Source organism: Petromyzon marinus, chromosome 61 (assembly GCF_048934315.1).
Source record: "Petromyzon marinus isolate PM22_M1 ecotype Great Lakes invasive population chromosome 61, UKy_Petmar_22M1.pri1.0, whole genome shotgun sequence".
Lineage (NCBI taxonomy): Eukaryota > Metazoa > Chordata > Hyperoartia > Petromyzontiformes > Petromyzontidae > Petromyzon > Petromyzon marinus.
In genome coordinates, this window is record NC_133727.1 from 667,596 (window position 1) to 682,395 (window position 14,800).

General features: G+C 55.0%; 1 protein-coding gene across 2 annotated transcripts in view; it reads left to right on the forward strand.

Moving 5' to 3' along the window:
• LOC116955715 (gamma-aminobutyric acid receptor subunit gamma-2-like) overlaps positions 1-14,800 on the forward strand; it is a 37,664-nt gene that overhangs the window by 13,626 nt on the left and 9,238 nt on the right. The window contains exons 3-5 of one of the 2 annotated variants that reach the window (XM_032976977.2): positions 1,568-1,635; positions 13,663-13,883; positions 14,571-14,653. In XM_032976977.2, the coding sequence (XP_032832868.1) occupies positions 1,568-1,635; positions 13,663-13,883; positions 14,571-14,653 (372 nt within the window). Of the gene's footprint in view, positions 1-1,567; positions 1,636-3,262; positions 3,372-13,662; positions 13,884-14,570; positions 14,654-14,800 lie in introns of those variants that run through there. The other variant, XM_076053412.1, reaches the window with a different exon arrangement.

Here is a 14,800-nt window from a genome sequence, read left to right on the forward strand (position 1 = left end):
CCGACTATACAATCCGCAAAGCTATCACTCAAACCATGAAGAAGAACCCTCTTGAGGAGCCTTTCAAAACCATCACTTTACCCTACATTGCTGGGATCACAAAAAAGATCTCCAAAATCTTGAATAAACACAAGATCCAGGTCCGTTTCAACACATTACATAAAATCCGTGATCTGGTTCCGTCTGTAAAAGATGTGATTCCGGACATACAATACCCTGGTGTCTACAAACTAAGTTGCCTCTGTGGTAGTAGTTACATTGGAGAAACCAAACGCCATATCTCGGACCGCATTCGTGAACATAAAGCAGACCTTAAACACGGTAGGACCAACACCTCGGCCGTAGCAGATCATTGTTCTAATTCAGTAGGCTCACATGCCATTGACTTTTCCAAGACGGAGGTTCTTTGTAAGCCATCTGGCTTCCATGAGAGATTCGTTCATGAGGCTATCCACATATACAAACACAGAGACAATTTCAACTGAGAAGATGGATTCTATCTTAGCAATCATTGGAAAGATTTGATAAATCATTTCAGTTCTTGATTGATTGTTCACGCTTACAGTGGCTTTCAGACAGCATACATAAAAAACAAATTTCGTCTCCCCCCTCCTCTTTTCAAAAAATAGATGGACTAGTCCTGGCAAACTGCCAATCGTTGCGCGTGAGGCAAACGTTATTTTTTATATATATAAATAAATAAATATGCCATTTTCAAAATAAATTTATGCAAACCGACACACCTGATGATGACCGTTTGAGTTATGGTCGAAACGTCGTGAGAATTTTTATTGTTTTATATATATTTTGTTATTTTGTTGTTTCTCTTCAACGTGACTTTACCGAAAAAACTAAGAATATCACCACCATCATCAACACCACCACCATCATCAACATCACCACCATCATCAACATCACCATCATCAACATCACCACCATCATCAACATCACCACCATCATCAACATCACCACCATCATCATCAACATCAACCCCATCATCAACATCACCACCACCATCATCAACATCACCACCATCAACACCACCACCATCATCAACAGCACCACCACCATCATCAACATCACCACCATCATCAACATCACCACCATCATCAACATCACCACCATCATCAACATCACCACCATCATCATCAACATCACCACCACCATCATCAACATCACCACCATCATCAACATCACCACCATCATCAACATCACCGCCATCATCAACATCACCACCACCATTATCAACATCACCAACATCAACATCGCCACCATTATCAGCATCACCAACATCATCAACATCACCAACATCATCAACATCACCGCCACCATCAACATCACAACCACCATTATCAACATCACCAACATCAACATCGCCACCATTATCAACATCATCAACATCACCGCAACCATCAACATCACCACCACCATTATCAACATCACCAACATCAACATCGCCACCATCATCAACATCACCATCAACTTCACCATCACCTCCCCCACAGCCTCCACCACCACTACTATCACCACCACCACCACTCCACCTGACCCCGCTCCTGTCCCGCAGTGCGACCGACCAAGGTGGAAGTGGACATCTTCGTCAACAGCATCGGCCCCGTGTCCGCCATCAACATGGTAAGAAGCCAAGGCAAATCTCCCCGCGTAGCCTGCTGGGGCAAGTGCCGTTAGCGTGCAGCAGCAGCAGCTATTCATTGGTCCGCCTTTGTCTCCCCGGTCTCGCTGTTTATGTGGCGGAGCCCAGCGTGCGTCAGGGTCGGGATCCAGCCGGTGACCTCCCGTACACTAGACGAGGTAGTTAACATCTCCACAATTCGTGCACGGGACACAGCCCACGGTCCGAGTCACCGATGCGACCGCCGGTTTGGCAAATCGATGCTCGCTTTGCGGAGAGAGGCAGAGAGATAGAGAGGGAGAGAGATAGAGAGGGAGAGAGATAGAGAGGGGGAGAGATAGAGAGGGAGAGAGATAGAGAGGGAGAGAGATAGAGAGGGGGAGAGATAGAGAGGGAGAGAGATAGAGAGGGGGAGAGAGAGGGGAGCAGAGAGAGGGGAGCAGAGAGAGGGGAGCAGAGAGAGGGGAGCAGAGAGAGGGGAGCAGAGAGAGGGGAGCAGAGAGAGGGGAGCAGAGAGAGGGGAGCAGAGAGAGGGGAGCAGAGAGAGGGGAGCAGAGAGAGGGGAGCAGAGAGAGGGGAGCAGAGAGAGGGGAGCAGAGAGAGGGGAGCAGAGAGAGGGGAGCAGAGAGAGGGGAGCAGAGAGAGGGGAGCAGAGAGAGGGGAGCAGAGAGAGGGGAGCAGAGAGAGGGGAGCAGAGAGAGGGGAGCAGAGAGAGGGGAGCAGAGAGAGGGGAGCAGAGAGAGGGGAGCAGAGAGAGGGGAGCAGAGAGAGGGGAGCAGAGAGAGGGGAGCAGAGAGAGGGGAGCAGAGAGAGGGGAGCAGAGAGAGGGGAGCAGAGAGAGGGGAGCAGAGAGAGGGGAGCAGAGAGAGGGGAGCAGAGAGAGGGGAGCAGAGAGAGGGGAGCAGAGAGAGGGGAGCAGAGAGAGGGGAGCAGAGAGAGGGGAGCAGAGAGAGGGGAGCAGAGAGAGGGGAGCAGAGAGAGGGGAGCAGAGAGAGGGGAGCAGAGAGAGGGGAGCAGAGAGAGGGGAGCAGAGAGAGGGGAGCAGAGAGAGGGGAGCAGAGAGAGGGGAGCAGAGAGAGGGGAGCAGAGAGAGGGGAGCAGAGAGAGGGGAGCAGAGAGAGGGGAGCAGAGAGAGGGGAGCAGAGAGAGGGGAGCAGAGAGAGGGGAGCAGAGAGAGGGGAGCAGAGAGAGGGGAGCAGAGAGAGGGGAGCAGAGAGAGGGGAGCAGAGAGAGGGGAGCAGAGAGAGGGGAGCAGAGAGAGGGGAGCAGAGAGAGGGGAGCAGAGAGAGGGGAGCAGAGAGAGGGGAGCAGAGAGAGGGGAGCAGAGAGAGGGGAGCAGAGAGAGGGGAGCAGAGAGAGGGGAGCAGAGAGAGGGGAGCAGAGAGAGGGGAGCAGAGAGAGGGGAGCAGAGAGAGGGGAGCAGAGAGAGGGGAGCAGAGAGAGGGGAGCAGAGAGAGGGGAGCAGAGAGAGGGGAGCAGAGAGAGGGGAGCAGAGAGAGGGGAGCAGAGAGAGGGGAGCAGAGAGAGGGGAGCAGAGAGAGGGGAGCAGAGAGAGGGGAGCAGAGAGAGGGGAGCAGAGAGAGGGGAGCAGAGAGAGGGGAGCAGAGAGAGGGGAGCAGAGAGAGGGGAGCAGAGAGAGAGACACGTGTTCACACAGAGCTCCAGGCCTTACCTCTAAACACTTTTATTTCGTCACTATTTTCTTCACCTTTTTTCGCGGGAATTTCATTCACCACCAGTGAGTGTTGTTCTTTACACGCATTTGTATCATTCGTTCGTTCATCTCGACACCGTTTTGTTTAGCGCCTCGTTCTTTTCTGTTTCACTGCTTGGGGTGTTGGGCCACGCTCCCTGCAGTCCACTGGCGCGTTCTCTGTACAATCCCCGAGTTCATTTCACAGCCACAACGCTCCATTTTCCTATTTTGAGCTTTCCTAAAACGATTTGAGTTTGTGATATTCCATTTTGTTTCTATCGCTTCGGTGTGTTCCACGTGAACACGCCGCTGGTGCAGTACCACACACGGGTCGCTTTGAGAGCAGAGGATGCAGTGCACCCCCGACTCTACCCCGTTTGGACTCCCCCCCCCCCCACTTACTAAGTTTGTGAGCGTGTTCACAATACTCTTTGTTTTTTTTTCGGTAAAATCACGAAGGTAAAAAAAATCAATAAAATAAAATAAATGAAAGCAATTAAATTAAATCACGACGTTTCGGGCACAACACAAGAGTCCGTCATCAGGTGACGAAGATATGTAAAAGAGATGGCTCTAACACGGGTTTATATAGCTGAGGAGGGTGGGGGGGCAGGGTGAGTATGGGGAAACTGCTCAAGTACCACAGATGGGGGGGAGCGGGGGAGAGTGGAATCGGACAAAACTACTTACACGATTGGAAAGCTGCACCTGAAATTTCCTAGTGATGTGCAAGGCTTGGAGTAAGAGGCTGGTGATGTGGATATGAATATAAACTGTAAGGCCTCATGGATAAACCTTTGGTGGTATCCAGACGGCTTGCAGAGCACCTTGGTCTCGGAAAAGATAATATCATGAGAACCCGCTGTGTTGAAACAATGATCAGCTACGGCCAAAGAATTCGTTCTGCCGTGTTTCAGATCTGATTTGTGCTCACGAATTCGGTCAGAAACATGTCGTTTCGTCTCCCCGATATAGCAGTCACCACAGGTACAACTCAATTTGTAAACGCCGGGGTACTGTAAGTCAGGAATGACATCCTTTACGGATGGGATCAGATCACGTATTTTGTGTACTGTGTTGAACCGGACCTGGATCTTGTGTTTGTTTAGGCGTGTTCACAATGTTTATCATGTCGTGTGTTGTCGCTCCCTCTCTGATGTTTCTGTTCCTTCCCTTGCCGCGAGTCACCGTCACAGAACGCGCTGTCTGGGCCCTCCCATTCGCGTGCAAGGTCTTTCGTTTTCAACACCCTTTAGTTTGTGTCACGCGGTTTGTTTTGTTTGCTATGCTACTGAACATTATTAACTATTATTCTTTATGTCCCTCCGGAGGAGCTCTGTGTGACAGTGCGCACAGTTTTAAGAGGTCGTCAAAACACACAACGTGATAGACCGTCTTGTATAAAATGTTTTGCCACCTCGATCAGGTCGTAGTTCGGGGTAGGAAGAGCTGCAGCTGCCAATCTTGCTGGAGTCATGGGACCCCCACTCAGGCCCCTGCTCCTAGCCCAGCCCCCCGCAGTGGGCAGCAGCAGCGACTTCTGCTGCTTCCGTCGTGCGAGCGCGGCATCCGTTGCTTCGCCTCGAGCACCACTACCACCGCCATCGAGGCCCCGGTGACCATCGTCCCACCAGCCTCCATCGCGCACGTGCATAGAAAGGTGAACGGAAAATCCGTTTTCTTCCCGATGACGGAGAGGGCGGCCCACACCGCCGTCGAGAAGGGGACGGCCATCGGCGGCCTCGACATCCCACCGGAACCGCTGGCTACGTCGGCTGCACGAGTCATCATCTCCAACGTGCCGCCCCACATCCCCGACAAGGCCGTGTTGGAGCGCGTGACCAAGCTGGGCACGGTCGTGTCGCCCATACGGCCCTGCCGCTGGGGTGCAGAGGTCCTGCCCTGAAGCATGTCCTGTAGCGTGTCCTGTAGTGCGTCCTGTAACGCGTCCTGTAGAGCGTCCTCTAGCACGTCCTGTAGCGCGTCCTCTAGCGCGTCCTGTAGCGCGTCCTGTAGCGCGTCCTGTAGCGCGTCCTCTAGTGCATCCTGTAGCGCATCCTCTAGTGCGTCCTGTAGTGCGTCCTGTAGCGCATCCTGTAGTGCGTCCTGTAGCACGTCCTGTAGCGCGTCCGGTCTTCCAGGAGGTAGGCGCGCATCCTGCTGACTCCCGGGCAGCGGGACGGCCGCCAGACTTGCTGGAGACGCGCCCTTCATCTTCCCGGACACCGGCGCACGTGACGCACGGGCAGCGAGGTAGGAGAAGCCACGAGGGGGGAGAAGCAGTGAGAAGGGAGAAGCAGCGAGAAGGGAGAAGCAGCGAGAAGGGGGAAGCAGCGAGGAGGGAGAAGCAGCGAGGAGGGAGAAGCAGCGAGAAGGGAGAAGCAGCGAGGAGGGAGAAGCAGCGAGGAGGGAGAAGCAGTGAGGAGGGAGAAGCAGTGAGGAGGGAGAAGCAGCGAGGAGGGAGAAGCAGCGAGGAGGGAGAAGAAGTGAGGAGGGAGAAGCAGCGAGAAGGGAGAAGCAGCGAGGAGGGAGAAGCAGTGAGGAGGGAGAAGCAGTGAGGAGAAGCAGCGAGGAGGGAGAAGCAGCGTGCGGCTGAGGGAGCGGTTGCCACTTCAGGAGCTCATGGACAGTGAGGGCGACACGGCCCAGGAGACCGGTCCGTCTCCTTAGGCCAGAGAGCCTTCACACCCGCCAGCTGTGGAGGCGCAGGACGCAGCGACTGCCGTGGCAACTTGCTCCACCCTCAACCACGAGGATGGAGGAGGATGGAGGAGGAAGCCAGTGGGGAGGAGACATCGATCGCGCTGACCAACCCGCAAGGAAGACGCGAGTGGGAACGAGGAGGAGCGTCCCCATCTCACTACCGGCCCTAGACCGGTGGAAGCAACCCCCCCCCCCCCCGGCCATGCACCCAATGGGCCCGAGCAGGAACCACCCCAGGCCGTCTCTGACCCTCGGGGAGAAGACGCCACTGGGCCAAGTGTCGGCCCAGGTCCTGCAGCTACGATTCGGATCGGGAGGACTGCCTCGGTGTGGGGAGTGAGGGAAGCTAGATGTCCACAGATCTGCACCCCTCAGACGGCCCAGGTCTCTGGGACTCCCTTGAGGAGAGACCAATGGGGACATTGCCTTCTCTAGATGTCACCACTTCAAGGCAATAAAGGCCTCTGTAATCCTCGCCCTGAGACTCCTCACCAAGCAGGGACTCGAGTCCCGTGGGAGGAACACATCAAGAGTGAGAGATTTCCGCGACCAATTCGCTAAGTGGGAGGCAGCAGAGGCCAAGAACAAGCACCGTGCACCAAACCCATGTCCAGCGGCCCCTTGAACTTGAGTGGGTGTCGGGAGGCGGTGCCGAGGTTTTCCGCAAGGTCCCTTGCGAGGAGGCACGCCACCTCGCAAGGTCCCTTGCGAGGAGGCACGCCGCCTCGGTGTTTTTAATCGGGGAGACGCCACCTCACGTTTGAGGATGAGGGTGTCTGCGGAGGACGGCGTGGCGAGGGGAACCCTTCCACAGCCACCTTGACAGCACCTCCTGTGGAGTCGCGACCCTCGACCCCCGAGCTCATCATCGAGACCGAAGCGGCGAAGGGCAGGGCGCTCGCGGCGACGGTCTAGGCCGACGAGGTCACCGCCCACCTGCCCACAGGGACGCGTGCCGGCTGGTCACCGACCAAGGAAAGATTCGGTACCTGCACCTCTTGCGGCGGCCCTTGGCCGGGACACACACTCGGCATGCCGGATAATTCGCGGGGGCGGCTTTGGGACAGGCGGCCTAAGAGGAAGCTACAGAGGGAGGCTCCTGGATGCCACTGCCTTGGTGGACGTGTGGAGAAAGCTCCCTGCCCCGCATCTCTCTCTAGAGGCGGCTTTACTTTGGGCCGAGGTACGAGCGCCTCAGGGACCTCCGCCGCTCGAGTTCAGCGCCCACTTCTCCCTGGCGATCTTCGTCTTTGGGCCACGGATGGATCGCGACCTGGGGTTGGCCTCGTCGATGGACTCGCGAGCCACGCTCAGCTGGCCACCGACAGGCCCAGGAAGGCGGCCGCGGAGGGGAACTGTCCGCCCGGCAGCCCAGGCATCTTCCGTGCTCCGGTGGGTGCCTCGGTGTGGCCGGAGCTCCGCCCCCCGCAGCCTTTGAGGAGCAGCGGGCGACGGAGGAGGCCGCGCGCTCCGTGGTGGAGGGTGGAGAGCCACAGATGGAACCGTCTACTAGAGGACCAGAAGTGATGCCGTGTTGTTATAAACACGAGGGAGGGGTATGCACAGAAAGAGAGTGTGGGGGAGAGGAAGAGATGGAGAGATGGTTTCCGAGGTGTTTCTTGGTTGTGGTTGCTCTGTGTAAACGTGTTGCACCTCCCGCACTACTGTGCCAACCTGCTGTGCTTTAGCCACCCGGCGCTCCGCTCGTTGTTGTGAGCTTCACTCCTCCGCCCTCCGTTGTTCTTGGAGGGCGACTGCCTCCAACTATCCAGTAGCGTCCTTCACGAGCCTCCTCCATAGAGGCCGATCTTGACACCGCTGGTACCAGTCATCGACAAGTTCACTCAGCTCCACGTCCTCCTGTACCACATCACTCCATCTCTTCTCTAGCCCGTGCCGCACCCATTTAGCCCCCTCGATCCGGCCGAACAAAAGCGGTTTCGGCATGCGGTGGCTGGGCATGCGGGCTACATGATCCAGCCAACGCAGCCTTGTCTGCCGGAGGAGCTCACCGATGGGACCTTGCCCAGATCTTTCAAGGATTTGTGAGCTCCTCACACAATCCAGCCTGGTTAAACCCAGGATGGATCGTTTCTAACTGGTGAAGTTGTTCCATTAAGGGGGTCCACATTTCGCAAGCGTAGAGAAGGGAGGGAATGACCATGGCCGAGAAGACCTGAAGCTTAGTGCGGAGCGATAGACCAGGTAGCTTCCACACAGCGTTACGCAACCGATGAAAAGATATTGCCGCTCGACTGATTCGGAGTGAGACCTCTGCTATTAACCTGGAGCCGGTCATAAGCACACTGCCCATGTATGGGAAACTCTCCACTCTCTCCACAACTACCCCATCACCGATTGGGATTTGTGGGGGTGGAGTGTCTGATGGTACAAAATATCCAGGCAGGTGCTTAGTTTTGGTGGGGTTGATGGTAAGGCCCCATCTCTTAGTGGCACACCCCAGTCTCAGCAGCAGCGTCTACAACTCCTCTGAATGAGCAGCTATTACCAAATCATCGGCATACATAACGTGGTTGAGTAATAGGGAGCCATCCCTTGACTGCACCCAGGCATCGATCAGCCTCCCATTATATTTGTACCAAATGGAGATTCCTCCGGTACAGCTATTGAAGGCTTCACAAACTAGGTGGTCAAAATAGATGTTAAATAATGTGGGAGCCAGAGGACATCCTTGTCGTACCCCAAGGTGTACAAGGAATGGCTCTGACTCCCGACCACGTAGTTTTACCCAGGCCCGCTCACCATCATGAAGGTCCTTAATGATCATGAGCAGAGGGTCAGGGACTCCAAAAGCACGAAGAACAACCCAGAGCCCAGGCCTACTGATGGTATCATAGGCCTTGACCAGGTCAATAAAGCAAAGATGTAGGTCTTGCTGGAATTCCCTACACCTGTGCTGTAGCAGACGGACAGAAAATATGGCATCTGTACAGGACCACCCTTTCCTGAAACCGCATTGGGGCTCCACAAGCCTCTCCTCAGCGTGCCTGCCAAGGCGATGTTGAATTATCCTTGCCAGGACCTTTCCCGGCACACTGAGGAGTGAGATGCCCCTGTAGTTGTTACACGGGTTCCTGCGGAACCCGTCCAGTGGTCCAGACTGCTGTTATGATGTCATATAGGGCAGTCTGTGCACAAACGCCACCCTCCCTCACCATTTCGCTTGGGAAATCATCTCTATCCGGTGCCTTTCCTGGTCTCAGACTCCGGATCGCCTTCAGTACTTCCTCATCAGATGGCACCTCAGCCAGCCACTCACAGGGGGTGACATCTTCCAATATATGAGGCACTGCAGCCTCAGTAGGGTCATCCCCACTTTGTGCCACGATGTTTTCCTGGCTGAGGGATTTCCCCTGCCCCAGGACCTCACAGAAATGCTCAGAAAATCTGCAAACCTATTCCTGGGGGTCGGAGATTGGATCACCGCTTTTTTCCCCTAATGATGGCAATGGGTGTGGCGCTGCAGGTTACTTTTTTGATGGAGTTAAATAGAGATTTGTGATCGCGGCCCACTGAGGCAGACTCCATCTCCTCAGCAACCCGCGACCACCACCCATCCTTGCAGCGCTTCACCGCTCTCCGAACCTCCAAGCGAAGGCTGCGTTAAGCCTCCTCATTCTCTGACGTAGGATTCTGTAGCTGATGACAGTGGGCCTATCGCTTTTTCTCAACTATCCTGAACACCTCCTCTGTCAGCCAGGGTCTCTGGGGAGGTCTGGACCGCATACACAAAGCAGCCATTGCAGCTGCATGAGTCATTCCTAAACCTCACCCATTTACCCTCAACATCAGGAGGAGTGGGAGACGATGCCAACCCCAGCCGCAAGCGATGATGACATTCTCGCTTGCAACTTTCATCAGATAACTGAGACCAGGCCACTTTAGGTTGGAATGGGGTCGTGGGTGTACACCCACCACCGGAGTGGAAGAATGGCAGGCGCATCTTACAGATGACTAGACGATGGTCAGAGGGCAGATCAGCTCCACGGTAGGTCCTGGTGTCAAGCACATGGGCTCGCATCCGCTGGTCCGTCACTATGTAGTCCAGCAGATGTACTTGCTTGGACCCAGCATGCATCCATGATGTTGTGTGGATGCGCCGATGCCGGAACAGCGTGTTGGTAATTATAAGCCCATGGGCTGCACAAAAATCTAGCAGCCTCCTACCGTTGTTATTGAGCTGATCTGGCCCATGCCCTCCAATCACTCCAAACCAGGTGCCAGCATCATGACCAACTCGGGCATTGAAGTCACCCAACAAGATGACTCTATCCCGAGGGGCCACTTTAGCCAGCACCTGTGACAGGAGGTCATAGAAGGCATCTGACTCATCGGCTTTGCCTGCATCCCTCCACAGATGTTCGTCTTCGGTGGGGGCATAAGTAACCACGACCACCACTCCTCGCCTCCGGTTTATGGGAAGGCGAGCCCAAAGTAGCCTGGGGCTTACAGCTTCCCACACCTCACCGCCACGCTCCCACGCCCCCTTCATTCTTTTGTTCAAAAGAAGAGCCACACCCTGTTGTTTGGCAGTCTGCTGCCCCGAGTAGAGGACTGTCCACCCCTCATGGTGGCAGGAGCCAGAACCGGCCCACCGGACCTCCTGAATGCCACAGAGATCCAGGCGGTACCAGTCCAGCTCCCGACAGAGGAGTCGCAGCCTCTCCTCCGCAGTGAGCGTTCGAACATTCCACGTGGCCTCACGAAGTGGCTTATCATTGTTTCTGGAGGAGCCTCGAAGGTAGAAATTCAATCTCCTGGCTCCGCCAATTGGGGTTTGGCCAGAATACGTCATATACGCCTGTCTCCTTGTGGTTTCGTGGTAAATTTTTGAAGGTGGAGGGGTTACCAGCCCCTCGCACCCGTCCAGAGCCCCCGTTTAGCCACTGTGGTGGTCACAGATGCCATGAGGGGAGGGGCCAATCGGATTTGGCCGTTTCCCCACAGCACTGTCCACGACAGAGTTGCCCGTCCGGCACCGCGAGGAGGTAGGGGGTTGTTTTGCCGTACCGCACACACACACATAAATACACATACATACGCACACACACACGCACACTAAATACACACGCACACACGCGCACGCACACGTACAACAACAACCGCCATTCGCCACTAAGTGGCGGTGACGTCACCACGACGCTTGTGCCAGGACATGTGCACCTTGAGGCCACGTGGAGTGTCGAACGCCCGCTGGCAGGAAGTCACGGGGCAGACCCAGGTGCCACGGGTCGACTGACTGAAATGACTGGCTGATGCACCACCTGTGCCCCCTACTGTGCCAACCTGCTGTGCTTTAGCCACCCGGCGCTCCGCTCGTTGTTGTGAGCATCGCTCCTCCGCCCTCCGTTGTTGTTGGAGGGCAACTACCTCCAACTGCCCAGTAGCGTCCTTCACGAGCCTCCTCCACAGAGGCCGATCTTGACACCTCTGGTACCAGTCATCGGCAAGTCCACTCAGCTCCACGTCCTCCTGTACCACATCACTCCATCTCTTCTCTAGCCCGTACCGCGCCCGTTTAGCCCCCTCGATCCGGTCGAACAAAAGCTGTTTCGGCATGCGGTGGCTGGGCATGCGGGCTACATGACCCAGCCATCGCAGCCTTGCCCGCCGGAGAAGCTCACCGATGGGACCTTGCCCAGATCTTTCAAGGATTTGTGAGCTCCTCACACAATCCAGTCTGGTTAAACCCAGGATGGATCGTAGGCAGGCCAGCCTAAATGTTTCTAACCGGCGAAGATGTTCCATTCGGGGGGTCCACGTTTTGCAAGCACACGTACACACACATACACACATACACGCGCGCACGCGCACACACACGCACACACACGCACATGCGCAGAGCACCGAGCGTGATTCACGGAGTCTAAAAATACTCTCCCCTGCTCTCTCTTCTCGCTCTTTCCTTGCTCGCTCTCTCTTTTTCTTTTGTTTACGATCAGAGGAAACAAGAAGATGCTCGGTGTAGTCGGCACTTTGCTTCGTTCATCATTTCGTTTTTTGTTTTTTCAATGCTTTACGTGCCCCCCCCCCCCAGTTTAAATGAAAGATTTCACGAAATATTGCACGCTCTGCTCTCCTCCTTCTTACCCCTTCCCTCTCGCTCGCTCGCTCTCTCCTCTCTCTCTCTCCTCTCTCTCTCCTCGCTCTCTCTCCATGCTGCACTGCACCAAACGGCCACCGTTAGCGACCGTGAAGTGGTCCAAGTGAGGTTCCTCCGAAATGAAAACAATCACTCACTGCCTGTGATTGTGTGTCGCTGTGATTGTGTGTCAGTGCGTCATTGTGCGTGTCGGTGCGGTGCGTGCGTGTGTGATTGTGTGTCGGTGTGTGTGTCATTGTGCGTGATTGTGTGATTGTGCATGTGTGTGATTGTGTGTGTGATTGTGTGTGATTGTGCATGTGTGTGATTGTGTGTGATTGTGCGTGTGATTGCGTGTGATTGTGTGTCGGTGCGTGTGTCATTGTGTGATTGTGCGTGTGTGTGATTGTGCACGTGTGTGATTGTGTGTCGGTGCGTGTGTCATTGTGCGTGTCGGTGCGTGTGTCATTGTGCGTGTCGGTGCGTGTGTTATTGTGTGTGATTGTGCGCGCGTGTGATTGTGTGCGTGTGTGATTGTGTGTGATTGTGCGCGTGTGTGATTGTGTGGATGTGTGATTGTGCGTGTGTGTGATTGTGCGTGTGTGTGATTGTGCGCGTGTGTGATTGTGCGTGTGTGTGATTGTGCGCGTGTGTGATTGTGCGTGTGATTGTGTGTGATCGTGATTGTGCACGTGTGTGATTGTGTGTGATTGTGTGCGAGATTGTGGGTGTGATTGTGTGTGTGATTGTGTGATTGTGTGTGTGATTGTGTGATTGTGTGTTTGATTGTGTGATTGTGGGTGTGATTGTGTGTGATTGTGTGATTGTGTGTGTGATTGTGTGTGTGATTGTGTGTGATTGTGTGTGTGATTGTGTGATTGTGTGTGATTGTGTGTATGATTGTGTGTGTGATTGTGTGTGATTGTATGTGTGTGATTGTATGTATGTGATTGTGTGTGTGTGATTGTGTGTGTTGTGATTGTGTGTGATTGTGTGTGTGATTGTGTGTGTGATTGTGTGTGTGATTGTGTGTGTGATTGTGTGTGTGATTGCGTGATTGTGGGGAGTGCGGTGAGGCCACGAACCCGGTCAGCCCGGTTCGCTCCCCGCTCACGGTCAATACAAACATCGGTGATGAACATGTGAACTCAGTCTTGGGCCTCCCCTAGGTCGACTCAGCCTTAAATGAGTTACCCCAGGCCCTGCTCATACTGACCACGTCAATGGACAAGGACACGCGCGCGTTGAACAACGACCACGCGCACGCACGCACGCACGCGTGTGAGCTACATGGCAGAAGGAAGGGAGCGATGTCCCCCATGTGTCGTGTGTGTCCCCCGTGTGTGTCCCGTGTGTGTGTGTCCCGTGTGTGTCTGTGTGTGTCCCGTGTGTGTGTGTGCCGTGTGTGTGTGTGTGTCCCGTGTGTGTGTGTCCCGTGTGTGTGTGTCCCGTGTGTGTGTGTCCCGTGTGTGTGTGTCCCGTGTGTGTGTGTGTGTCCCGTGTGTGTGTGTGTGTCCCGTGTGGCAGGAGTACACCATCGACCTCTTCTTCGCCCAGACGTGGCACGACAGTCGCCTGCGCTTCAACCACACCATGAAGGTGCTGCGCCTCAACAGCAACATGGTGGGCAAGATCTGGATCCCCGACACGTTCTTCCGCAACTCCAAGATGGCCGACACGCACTGGATCACGACGCCTAACCAGCTGCTGAGGATCTGGAACACGGGACGCGTGCTCTACACTCTCAGGTGAGAGGGGGGGTCACGTGGTCTACACTCTCAGGTGAGAGGGGGGGTCACGTGGTCTACACTCTCAGGTGAGAGGGGGGTCACGTGGTCTACACTCTCAGGTGAGAGGGGGGGTCACGTGGTCTACACTCTCAGGTGAGAGTGGGGGGTCGTGTGGTCTACACTCTCAGGTGAGAGGGGGGGTCGCGTGGTCTACACTCTCAGGTGAGAGGGGGGTCACGTGCTCTACACTGTCAGGTGAGAGGGGGGTCACGTGGTTTACACTCTCAGGTGAGAGGGGGGGGGTCACGTGGTCTACACTCTACTCGTCTCTCTGCTATCATCTCTAACTATTCGCCCCTATGACTTCACCAAGTCGTCTCTTCGCCTGTATGACTATTCACCGGTATGACTATTCACCGGTATGACTATTCACCGGTTTGACTATTCACTGGTTTGACTATTCACCGGTTTGACTATTCACCGGTATGACTATTCACCGGTGTGACTATTCACCGGTATGACTATTCACCGGTTTGACTATTCACCGGTTTGACTATTCACCGGTATGATTATTCACCGGTATGACTATTCACCGGTGTGACTATTCACCGGTATGACTATTCACCGGTTTGACTATTCACCGGTTTGACTATTCACCGGTTTGACTATTCACCCAGCCGCGTGTGTGTGCGCGCTGCGCTGCAGGCTGACTATTCACGCCGAGTGTCAGCTGGCGCTCCACAACTTCCCCATGGACGAGCACGCGTGCCCCCTCGAGTTCTCCAGCTGTGAGCAGCCCCTCCCTCCGCACACGCACACACGCACACACGCACACACACGCACACACACGCATGCATGCACACGCACGCATGCATGCACACACACACAAAGATAAAAGATCCCCCATATAGCCTTAACAGACTGGGTGGCCAACA